The sequence below is a fragment of the Equus asinus genome, chromosome 9 (assembly GCF_041296235.1).
Source record: "Equus asinus isolate D_3611 breed Donkey chromosome 9, EquAss-T2T_v2, whole genome shotgun sequence".
NCBI lineage: Eukaryota > Metazoa > Chordata > Mammalia > Perissodactyla > Equidae > Equus > Equus asinus.
The window spans coordinates 49005302-49018268 of record NC_091798.1 but is presented as its reverse complement, the minus strand read 5'-3'; the positions used below and the strand labels follow the sequence as shown (position 1 = coordinate 49018268).

General features: G+C 39.4%; 1 protein-coding gene across 1 annotated transcript in view; it reads left to right on the top strand.

Annotated features, from left to right (window-relative positions):
• Positions 1 to 3271: 3271 nt before the first annotated feature.
• Positions 3272 to 12967, top strand: part of SLC27A6 (solute carrier family 27 member 6) — a 58988-nt gene continuing 49292 nt past the window's right edge. The window contains exon 1 of the mRNA XM_014859513.3: positions 3272 to 4748. Coding sequence (XP_014714999.3) covers positions 4268 to 4748 — 481 coding nt within the window. The 5' untranslated portion in view covers positions 3272 to 4267. The remainder of the gene's footprint in view (positions 4749 to 12967) is intronic.

The window sequence follows — 12967 nt, the reverse complement described above, 5'->3', positions numbered from 1 at the left end:
AATGAAACTGCCCTGAGGACTCAGAGTCAGTGATAAAACTTTACATAAATATCTTTTCCAAATAGTACGTTTCACCAACCCTGAAGAAGGGGAAGTTATCATGAACAGAAGTATCTGGATGTAAGAAAGCTATTTTTAAAAACCATGACTAGGACACATGTGTCAAATATCTTCTTGGCAGGATCCTGATAGGCATTAATTTCTGGGCATAGTTTGTAGTTGATGGCAAAAATGATAGTTAAATATTTAATTTGTTTGGGAATTTTTCCCAAGGACATTATTACAGGATCACTTATTAGTGCTATTAAAATTTTATAATTCAAGGAGTGTTTGATGTGTCGAAGACATATAGTAATGTTAATGCCTCCCAACCCTCTAACAACTCCTCATCTTTAATGTTGAGTTTGCTTCATGAGTCCTTGTGAGGAGTAATATTCTTGGCAATGATTGTTCATTAATACAAACAGGTTTTAGGAAGAGTATGCTTCCCATCAAAAACTAAGCTGTAATCAGAGACTAAGGCAGTGATTAAAACTTAAGCAGTACCCTGATACTGGACGGAATCGTAAAGTGGATGTATTACATTCAGCATTCTCCCCCTCACTTTTAGAGCCATCCATCTCCCTCACATATCCATTTCACCCTTATGCCCTTCCCCAAGTCCCAGCTGCACTCTAGGTACTCAGAGCTTCCTGACCCATTTCAAACACCCCTCGGTGTGTCAGGTACCAACATAGCATAATTTGAATCCTTTCTGAATCTCTGCCGTTTCACCCATACCTCCCACAATCCAAACTGTGATTGCTGTAGAATTTCATCAGAAGACTTATGGGCACACGTAATTTGTCTGCACAAAGTCAGGGTTCTTAAGTCTCAGTGATAAAGTTCTGTGGGCATAAGATGAGTCAGGGTCCATCACATGATGCTATTTGTTCAGTCTTACTTGGATCTACTCACTAAACAACTCATCTTCAACAGAACTGAGGGTGCAGAGGGGAGCCGGTTAGAGAGAAAAGTCAAATCAGAAATGAGGAAGGGGTAGAGGAGCGCATATTTAGATTGAAAAATAAAGATTTTTCTTTTTGCATTGATTTTGCATTTAGTTACAACATTTATTTTCAAATAACATTAAAGAAAAACACAAAATTTCTCTATTTTCTAAAGGGGAACCTGAGAAATATTGCGTTGTCCCTGATCAAAAGTAATATTAACAATGTCTAGACTATTTGCATGTGTTTCTCTTTAGTTAAACAATAAATTTACTCATTTACAACTACCTCTGATTGTCTTTCCCCCATTTTACAGTGATTAAAAATTATAATTAATAATTACATCTGTTTTACTTAGCTGTCTTTGACATTATTTGAAAGTGAATACAAAATTTCTGGGAGAAATAAGAACAGAAACATGGGCTGATGTAGGAATGCACACAATCTCCAGATTTTCATGATTCCTTCTTTCATGGTGAGATTTCAGGCATGGAATTGGTCTTGGGCAATATAAATTTTGGCAACATATGCTTGTAGTTCTCTTAATATATCAAACTGTCTCACATTTATGGTGCCAAATATATTCTCGACTCATATCAGTAGTTGCTAAAAATTAAGTCGCACGCCTTGGGATGATATTAGCAGGTCCATGACAAGAAGTGTAACACGAGTTTTTCATGGTGTTAATTTTATGTATTTTGACTGTCCTTAATAATGGTATCCTCCTCCTTATTTTTAATGTTGAAATAAATTCCTCCTTTACGAAACAATGGTGACAGATGGTAATTGTTTTAATGTGTGCTTAGTGTTCCTAATTTAACAAAATAGTTTCTTGTTTCTTTACTCATTTTTTTCCACTAGAGGAGGACAGATTTTACTCCTATTGGAAATCCAAAAGTCTGTGACCAATGTTCTATATATTCTCTGCTTCAAATGTTGTTTTCTGGGAGGTGACTGAATCAGACTAAAACCAGGAGACAAAAGGACAGAATTACAAAGACGTTTTTCCAGTTGTAAGCTGGTGTTTCCAGTTGCAAACTATTCGATAATAGCACTTTTTTTTTTGACTGAAAAGATGTTTCTGAATTCAAAAGGCCAGAGCTTCTGAGCAAATTTAGAAAGCATTTTCTTCATCTACCCAAAAGGCTTTTTTTTTAAAGATTTTATTTTTTCCTTTTTCTCCCCAAAGCCCCCCGGTACATAGTTGTATATTCTTCGTTGTGGGTCCTTCTAGTTGTGGTATGTGGGACGCCGCCTCAGCGTGGTTTGACGAGCAGTGCCATGTCCGCGCCCAGGATTCGAACCAACGAAACACTGGGCCGCCTGCAGCGGAGCGCGCGAACTTAACCACTCGGCCACGGGGCTAGCCCCTACCCAAAAGGCTTTTAAGAGCCTGTCTTACTTCTGGGCTGTTCACTGTGACTTCAAAGTAATAATTTTCGGAGTAATAAATCAGTCTGTCTTCTGAGTGATCAGTTTTTTTCTTTATTAGGAAATCTGAGGTTAGCTAGAACCCAGCTATAGAATGTAAGACAGAAAAAGGAGGAAAAGCCTGACAATGTGAGGAAATACTTAACCATTTCAATATGTGTCCTTAACCATTTATACACACTTCTTAACAGCAGAAAGCTGGGAGGATGGTGTCTGCAAGAAAAAATGTGTCACTAAATGCCCGTCAGTTTATTATCATCAGTAAAATTTCATCATTGTACAAAATTTTATCGTTATTCTTTGCATTTACTTGTTTCCTCTCCAATTCCTTCTCGCCCGTTTAGAATTCTTAGTTTGAAGTCCCGATATTCTTTAAAGGATCTAACTGAAAAAACTTTTTGTCATTTTTAAGGACGGAGAATAGTCAGCATTTTATACTTTTTTAAAAAAAAAGTTGTAGATATGGACTTAAGCTTCCACATCAATACATAGTTTTGGAAAATTTTGTAAAAAACACTGCTTAGGCACTCTAAAGATAGAATTCCAATATAAATGTCAATACCTACCTATTATAAGTTTTCAAAAATAGTTTTTGTAAAACAGCAAGTCAATTTTGTGAACAGAGTTCAAATATTCCTTGATCTGTCCCATTCATAAATATCTTTTTTTCTGTTCTTTCCCTCCTCCTCCTCCTTCTCTCTCTCTCCCCCTCCGTTTTTGGGGTTTTTTTTTTTTTCTTTAATTCTTCCCCTCGCCTCTCCAGCCTCTAGTTTATTTCCCTTTAATTGGTTTCCGATTCTGTGAAGGTACGCCTCCCACCCAGTTTCAGCAGTCTGGTTCCCCTTGACCCCATGCCATTTCTTCCACGATCCCTGGCTGTCTCTGCATGAGACTGTCCTGTGCTCCACCAGTGGGTCGGGTCGCGACACACTTGCCGAGGTGGCGGGACGCGCACAGAGGGAGGGGCCCGAGCTGCTTCAGAGCGGCGGTGGGAGCTGAGGTTGGCCTGAAGCCTGGAGGCGGGAGGTGGGCGGAGGGCGCCTCTGGGGTGGCTCGGAGGAGAGAGCAGCCCCAAAGACACTCGGGGGAGGAGCTGCTTCCAGCGGGCGCAGCAGTCACCCGGGAGCAGTTCGCGGGGACCCGGTGTGTCCGAGGGGAGCTCCTAGGAGCTTGGCTGGGGCTCGGAGTGGCGGCGGCGTTGAGGGGCCCGGATCTCACGGGTCCTGGGGACACATCAGGCTGAGGCGTGGCGCCGAGCCCCAGCGCGGTTTCTGGCAGGTCACGACGGGGAGCTTCTGCATCTCTTAGCTTTCGCTACCCCAGCTTCTCTCGGCTCCATTCAGCCCCCAAATTGCAGCCGCCGGAAGGACGACTCCGAGAAGGAGAGCGTATACCCCTGGGCCTACTTCTCCTGACGCTGGTGGGGTTTGCTCAGGGCCACAGAGGCGCCGAGGACTGACCCATCTCGCCAGGAGAGGGCTGGAAAGTGCGAGAGAACCCGACAGGGCGCGAGCCGCCGTCGGGGCCCCGAGGCGAGGGCGCTGCGCTGGGCTGTAGATTCCGGGACCCTGGCGGTGCCTGCGTTCCTCTCGCGCGCTCTCTGCTCATCCGCCAGGTGTGCCAAGCCTTATCTCCACCACCCAGCCCCTGGGGCAGCCTCCTCTGTGCGACCTTCCGCTTCTGTTTCTTAAGATCCCCCGCCCCGCTCCTCCCCCGGAAGGGCTGGCACACTACAGGTGCCAACCATTGAGGGCTGAGGACCTGCGGTCTCCACAGAGAGCTGCGCCTAGAAGAGAAGGAGACTGATACGGCTGGGACCCGAGCTGCCTTCTGGTCCCAGGGCCCCCATGCTTCTGCCATGGTTAACAGGACTAGGGGCTGGAGTGGTCTTCCTGCACTTCCTGCAGAAACTTCTCTTCCCTTACTTCTGGCATGACTTTTGGTACTTGCTGAAGGTGGTACGCTATGGAATTTGGCTGGAGATGTGCAGACTGAAAGGGGAGCTTGTCACTGTCCTGGATAAATTCCTGAGTCATGCCAAGAAGCAGCCCCAGAAACCTTTCATCATCTACGAGGGAGACACCTACACCTATGAGGATGTGGATAAAATGAGTAGCAGAGTGGCCCATGTCTTCCTGAACCATTCCACGCTGAAAAGGGGGGACACCGTGGCCCTGCTGATGAGCAATGAGCCAGACTTTGTCCACGTGTGGTTCGGCCTGGCCAAGCTGGGCTGCGTGGTGGCCTTCCTCAACTCCAACGTTCGTTCCAACTCCCTCCTGCATTGCATCCGTAGCTGCGAGCCCAGGGCCCTCGTAGTGGGCGCAGGTAGAGTATGGGGTGTGGTCTGCTTGTGCAGAATGGCGACCCTGCCCTTGCCGCCGCCCTCCTTTTTTGTTAGAACAGTCCACGACTAATACTTTGAGTGTGTGATGGAGTGTCCGTGTTAAAGGTACAAAATAATTTTGCAGTTCTATGACTGGTGGTTTAATAACCCCTCTCCTACTTCAATTACTTATTCTGTGGCAGATTAATAAATACCAAGACTGCTTCAGAAAACTTTCCTGAAATCTCTGCTTCTTACTCTTCCGGGGGGGAGGGGAGAGTTTTTGTGTTGTTGGGGGGGTGCAGTTTTACTGTTGCTGATACTTCGCTGAGTGCAAGAACAGAGACAGAACTTGGTAAGTCCTACATTTTGTCAGATCTGACAGAATTATTTGATGAGTAGGGAAGTTACCTTGATTCCATTGTGGAATACCTACCTGCCTCTTATAGTAACACTCTGAAGGCTGGCTACGTTTGCAGAACACATATGTTTAATGCACAGGGCATGAATTCCTGTCTTCTATCTGCTCTTGTTTTGCACTGCCTGCAGCAAGCTAGGATTTGCCTAGCAAAGTTGGGCTCCCACCTGCCAGCCAGTGGGCGGGCTCTTGGCAGACTTTAGGCCTCTTTCTTTCTCTTCCTCCACCTCCATCTGTGCAAAATTTTCTTTCTTTCAGTAACTTCTAGCCTTCTAGCCCTCCCCTTCGAGTTAGGCTTTGGATACACATTTTTGACAGTGAACTACAAAGAGAAGTCTTTGGTTGAGTGCCTACTTACCAAGGAACCTAGGAAGGTGGGTGGCATAACAAAGTGGAATTGAAGTATGTAAAGTGATACTTATTTGGTATAGTCTAAGTGGTTTATGCCTATTCTTCTTGCATGGGGGTAGGAAGGTGGAAAATGAGAAGGACCCATGGCAAAGACATTAGTGAAAATATTTAGGTATTTTAGATTAATAGATACATACTGACACCACATATAGAGTTTTGAGATTCACAGAGCAGTATGGAAAAATAATCTACATTTATACACCTGTGATCTCTAAAGTATAGAACTTTCCAGGTCAACTTGATCATTTAATAATTGCACATCACACAGAAGTGAGTAGGCAATATACAGTAAAAAGGTTGGTTATTCAAGGCTTTCACTTTTGCTTGTTTTCTTCTTCTAGCTCAATTTGTGACCTGATAAAGTACCAAAATATTTACTCTCAAGCATTGATTTTATCTTATTTAAGCTATAGAGTGAAGAAGCCAGAAAGCCTCTCTAGTGTATTTTTTGTTTATGTTTTTTTTCATTCAACAGTCATAACCTCCAAAATTGAAATTCAACCTCTCACCTTGGAAAGAGGTTAACTAGTGCCATGAAATTTCTCTGAACTATAGCAGTAAGCAAAATAAATGAGTCACAAAGAATTTTGATAACATGGTGAAACAAGGTTTACCACCTGTGTAGGGGCAAGTGATAACATGAATGTGGCAGGAAAAAACATCACGGTTCATCTCTGGATATACTCTGACCTTTTATTCTGCTTCCATATTATTGCTCGGTCTAATGTAGATTGCAGTTTCTAGAGCAAATATAAACCTGAAATTGTGGTAAAAATTGAGAAAGCCATAAATTCTCTTTCAAGGAGCACACTAAGAAGGCCCCAGTAGCCCTGAAAAGATTTCCGTGCCCATGATGTTGAAGGCAACCTGAGAAACATGCCCTAGCTGATCTTCTGAGGGATTCCTCTTAAAGTGCATAGGGCTGGTTACCTCCCCAAACAGAGCATTCAAACTCTGCTGTTGACTGAGTTGTTGCCTCATTATGACCAATTAATTTTGCAGTTTTACTTATGCCAGCTTTTGCTTTGCTTGCCAATAACTAATTGCACTGTTTCCTTGTTTTTAACACCAACAGTCAGTTTTTGTATATAAAAGCCATGTTGGGATGCTGGAGTTTTAGGCCAAAACCGTTTAGTCAATTTGCTCAGTAAGTTGAAGGCAGCTGGAGAAATCAACCTTAAATCTTACTAGCAGTTCTTTTTAGCATACCTCTAAAATACATGAATTACATCTGTTTTTCAAAGATGAGACCATTCTGTTTGAATTAATTACTATATTTGTTTAGTAAGACATGGCTTAGATCATAGCCGCTTTTCTGTATTTGAAGCTCTTACCCTGAAATACTGTATTCTTGGCATCTTGAGTCTTATCAGTGAATAATATATATGTATAGTTTTTAGAACTTTAAACTTCAGAGCTCTTAGCTTCTCGTTGGGTGTTTCTGACAGATATGTACTATTAAATCATTATATCCCCAGGGAGAGTGTATTGAAGTGGCAAGACCGCTCAAGTGGTTTAGACAGGAGAAGGCAGACAGATCTGGATTTCGTTTATAGTCTGCCACTTCTTAGCTGTGTGACGAAGATAAGATCAATTACCCTGGGTCTCACTTTACTTAGTTGTAAAATGGTGCTAATACCACCTAAGTCACAGTGTAATTCTGAGGATTAAATGAGGTAGCTTTTGTAAAGCGGCTAGCTGCGTTCTTGGTATGTACTAATTAGATCCTTGGTGAATTGAAATAATTGCTATTATTATTATAGAGACATCTGAAGCATTTAATAAGGGATCTCATGTGGATTTTGCTGCTACAACCTAATTTGGTGTTAGCTATAAGAAAGTCATTTATTTGGAATAGGATCTTGAACGCTTTTATGTTTTAGCAAAATTTTATTTTTCAGAAGTTATATAGAACCAGTTTCAAACAGATTTTACAGGCAAGCCAGATAACATCCATGGCGATAGATGAAATTTCAATTATGGCAGGTGTCTAATAATTCTGTCTCCAGGAACAAGTCAAAGGAAAAGAAATCAACTAAGCCACCAGGCAAATGTTCTTCTAGCTGTTATGGTCATTAACAAAAATATCAACAGTTGCCATTTACTCAAGGCTGACCATGGAAAAGTTACCTCCAATGATTCTGAAAGGCAGGTACTGAGTGATTTTTTGGAAACCGAGGGGGAAAGAAATTCATGTGGGGTGTCTATCGTGTCACAACATAGCAGGTTGCAGAGCAAAGACTCAAAACCTGGTCTCTAATATAAGAATCTATGTACTATATAGTCCAGTTGTTTCTGGGGCTGCCAATCCCCTTTTGATATAACTATGAAAAAAATATGCAGTCCAGTATATAAAAATAGTAAAATAAAAAGTGCCATTATTAAGACATCAGGTTTTTCAAACACGAATATCTATAAAAATATTACAATGTTTATAAAACTATTATTCCTTTCTCTCATAGTCTGAAGACTCAAAAATGATGGCAAAGAAGTTTTATATCTGTGTAATTGGTTTAGAAGATGTGTCAAGCAGCATCTCAAATTTCCCTGGAAAATTTCAGCACTTACTGAAAATTAAATCGTCTTAGATTAAATTTATAGCCCTTTCCTCCCAATATTTCAACTCTGATATTTCTAATAGTGCCTGCTGCCCAGATTATCATCTACCTATATATGCTTTTCTCTTAGAACAAACAGAAAAATGTTGAGATGCTTGTACATCATTTTTAAAAGTCTATTTAATTATATCCTTTGACATATTTAGCCATAATAATAATGTTAATCGTAATCATAATCATAATCCCTCCCATTTTTAAAGTACTTTAAATTACAAAGTGTTTTTACACATATTATTTTATATGATCTTCACTACAGCCATGGCCTTTTTTAAAGATGAAGAAAGGGGCTGGCCCTGTGGTGAAGTGGTTAAGTTCGGTGTGCTCTGCTTTGGCGGCTGCGTTCGGGGGTTTGGATCTGGGTGCTGACCTACACCACTCATCAGCCATGTTGTGGCAGATGCCAAACAAAACAGAGGAAGATTGGCACCGATGTTAGCTCAGGGCTAATCTTCCTCAGCAAAAAAAAAAAAAAGGTGAGGACAGCATTGTTTAGAGTGGGCAAGTAATCTCCTCAAGCTTATACATCTGGGAGAGGCAATGTGGGGACTGGACCTGGATTTTCTGATGCTAAATGATAAAAGCCTGTTGGGGACAGCTTTGTCTTTGTCTTCCTTTCTGCTACTGTTCATTCCCTCATCTCCATCTTTTCCCTTCCTTTCCTCTTCACTCCCCCTCCTTTCCATTAAATCCTCCTGCTTCAAGTGTGCTATTGCTATTCATAGCGACCCAATAGAATGGCAAAGCTCTGTTTGCTAATTCGCAAATAGGTATGTTCGTGCCTTTGAGAACAGGCCAAGAACTTGGATGAAACTCTTTGAGCTGAGGAAGTTTGTTTTGTTCACTGCTAAATTCTCAGCACTTATCACAAAGGAGATGCTCAATAAATATTTATTACCTGGATGAATGAGTAAATGAATGAATGACCTAATAAAAAAACTATGCAGTACATATGGGCATTCAGTAACTTTTTATTTCCTTGCATATTTTTGCTAATAAACTGACCCTCTTCTGTCTGGTAACTGAATTTGACAGTAGATCTATCAACAGAATTTCTTTGTTGTGTCATTTTATATCCATGTTGCTAAGTATTAGAATCATAACTCCCCAAAAGTCTAAAGTGTTCTAGACACACTAAGCATCCACGAGATTTCAATCTACTTGTAGTTTTTGCACTCTCTGCTTTCTCAATATACCACATATTAAATCATTGTAATCGTTATAAGTGGACAACCAAAAAATATATACTGATATTATCCTGAACTCTTTTACTTTAAACTCAATAGTATTTTGTGTCTTAACACGTTTGGAAGGGTTTTGTGTTTCTGTTCACAAGAAGTAAAAATCCTGTGTCGGCTCTGTAAACTGTCGATAATGTGTGCAGCCTTACCCTGTTAGTTTTCATGAACTGTTGCGTTCAGACTGTGCAGGGCAAATGTTCCAGTTAACAATCGAGCCATTGTAATTCCCCAAATGACTTTCAACTCTAAAGCCAGCTGCTTTTTACAGACCAAGAGGAAGAGTTAGAGGAAAAATAAAGACTCTTTAAGTTTTATACAAAGTAATATGTATTCAGAAAGATAAGACATGGCTCATGTGAACTTTTATTAGTTTATCCGTGTACTATGATATTCTCATAAATATCTATTTTCAGGGCATTTCTATATTTTTACTTGGAGTTAGTAGAATGAATGAATGTTTTGCTTTTTTTATCTTTTTTTTTTTTTTTTTTTTACCATTTTAGACTTTTAGGTCAAGAATTACATCCATTCCAAAAGAAAGTACCTGATTTCAATATTAATTGGTTTCAGAGTTCACTAGGGGGAAAAGGCAGTGTTCTAAGCCCTGGTGCATGCATGGCTTTTTCTGTACTGACCATGGCCCTGGAGTTCTTACTTAGAGTGTCTGCGGAACATGTGTTTACTGTAAGGGAATGATGCTTGAACACAGGCAGGAGCAAAAATCATCATGTCATGAATTGCTTTAGGACGTTGCTTACTTAAGCATCAATTTTCTTAGAAAGAATAGCCTGCCCATGAATTCTATGGAAAACCTGTTGAGGTGCTCTCAGTAGTGGGATGGTAGTTATAAGCATATGGTGAGATTTATAATTTCACTATGGGAAGCTCAAGTTAACCATTTGTAGTTGAATTTCATGTTAGTTTTATTAATACATAAAAGTTTAAAGTTTAAATGTTTGCCAAAGTATTGAGTACCTTTGAAAATATTAGCTTGTTTTATGTAGAATAAGATAATTTAAAGAGTTTTTAATGCACTATGAATATCTAATTCACACTAATGGCATATTAGAGGGATATAGTAAATCTTTACTTATTGATTTTTTAGTTTCAGAAATGTGAATAAGAGATATAATAATGATGCAGAAACAAGCAAGTAATTTGTACAAAAAGTGCTAAAGGATCATAAACAGAGATCATAAATTATCTGTTTTTATGCTTGCAACCCCACCTAATGCAGAGCCTTGCATGTAAGAGAAACAGTATTTCTTGGGAGAAACTATTGCTTTGAAAAGAGAGATTGAGCCTTCTCCTGTAATGTAGACTTTGTTAAGATCATCGAGCATTTAGCTGTCTCCTTTTCTTATAGTAGTTACTGTCCTGAGCTGTGTCTACAGTGGATCCCATGGGCAGAGCTCAGTTATGTAACCAGATATCTACCCAGCACCTCGTGTGTACCAGGCACAGTCAGCTGAAGGATGGAGTAGGACACACATCATTCCTTTGAGGTACTTACGATTCTACAGGTTTCAATGGTAGAACACTTACTAAAGAGTAAATCTTCGTGAAATACAACCAAGATTCCGTGAGGTATTTAAACAAATGCTATTTTGTGTCAGGGCTTCATATTCAGAATTTACTTTCAAAATGACACTAAAACTTTTCATTTTATTAACAAAAATTGACAGGGATAAGTAAACAATGATTTTTATCCCCTACAAGACTTTTCAAATTTTTATTTCAATTTTCACTGTCCTCACCCACATTTCCTACTGCTAATGGAAAAATAATTTGGTTAGATAAAATTTTATTTGAGAATTCTAAATGTCTTAGTTTGTCAATTTAATTTTAATATATGAAGGAAATTAAATTGTATCTCCTCTGATTCCTAGGACTCTACTCATTTCCATTTTCTTGTAAAAGTCATCACTCTTTGTAAATACTCAGTGTTTTTTTAGACTCTACAATTCCAACAAACATTTGGGGCCACAGTCAATCATATTGTAACTTTCTTTGCATTTATTTTGCCAATTTAGACATACATACATATTAAAGTTTGTGCTGTTAATTTATAATTCCAGATGAGAGATTTGAAATTAAGGTAATGAAATGGAGTCAGTTCAGAGACTTGTACTTATACATTCGAAATGCCAGACAGAGTCCTTACAACAAAATCCGGTACTAAAAATTTAAAAGAAAATAGAAAATCTAGATCATTTGCTTGTTCTGCATTTTCATCTGTTTCCGACTTGTCCTTCCCCAGCATTCCTTGTGATTTTTGACTTCTCCTTCTTAACCAAAGCAATCTGTATACAGCAGCATGCTGTGTATGCTCAGTGGAACTAGATATTTCCTCTGGACGCTTACTTTATTTGGATTTTTTATAAAAATAAAAATTAATTCAAAAAATTTCAAGTCCCAATCTGCCTCCCCAACCCCAACTTATCAACTCCTCATCATTGTTTGTGTTTCCTTAGTTTCCTTGCAGGTTTTATTTGTCAGCTGCCTAGTCCTGTTTGACATATTTCTCTAGCTGCTTCTTTGTGATCAGTCTGGGTTATAGATTTTGAGGAAGTAAATCATGAGTTTTTCTCAAACGTATTGTATTTAGTAGAACTAAACAGTGGCTGACAGATGGCTTTTTGAGGTAACCAGACACTGATTTACATTTCCAGGGAAATGTTTAATGCACTGCCCTGAATTTAGCTTCAAAGCAGAATATATCTTGTGATTATTTTTAAAGTTTTGTTAAAAAATTAGAAAAAAATATAATTGTTTAGATGGAAATGTCTATATTTACATGTACTTGAGCATTCTGACCAGGGTATATTTTACATTTAATAACATTTTTTTATAAGGTAATGTATAGATTTTAGAGTTAATTAGATTTGGGTTAGAGTAACAATTCTACTGTCCGCCAACTTGTGACTCTGTTGTATTCGCTTCCTAGGGCTGCTATAATAAAGTCACAATCTGGGTAGCTTAAAACAACGGAAATTTATTCTCTTACAGTTCTGGGGACTGAAAGTCCAAAATAAAAATGTCTGCAGGGCCATGCTCCCTCTGAAGCATCTAAGAAAGAATCCTTCCTTGCCTCTTCCTAGCTTCAGGGTTGCTGGTAATCTTGGGTATTCCTTCCATTATCTCTAAAAAGCCAGAGGGGTATTATTGCTTAATATCCCCAAGGATGTTAATATAGATTTTAAGATAATAACATAGCACTCAGAAGTCCCTGAAATCTTAGAAAAGTAGGACATATTATAGGAATATGAAAATAAAACTGGGACATGCATGTAGAGTATAAAAGTTGACCTTACTGTTAGAGATCCACGTTAAAGTAAAGGAATGTTAAATTTTAAAAGAACGGAAAGAATGTAAGTAACTGTTTATCTCTGTACTCTGGAAGAAACAAAAAAAAAGATGCCTCACTCATTTATACAAAAGACTCCTCAGGAGTGATGATGCTCTGCTCCTTTGGCATCCCATAGAGTGCCAGATACCTTAATACTTAATATCTCCTCCTCAAGGACCCACACCCC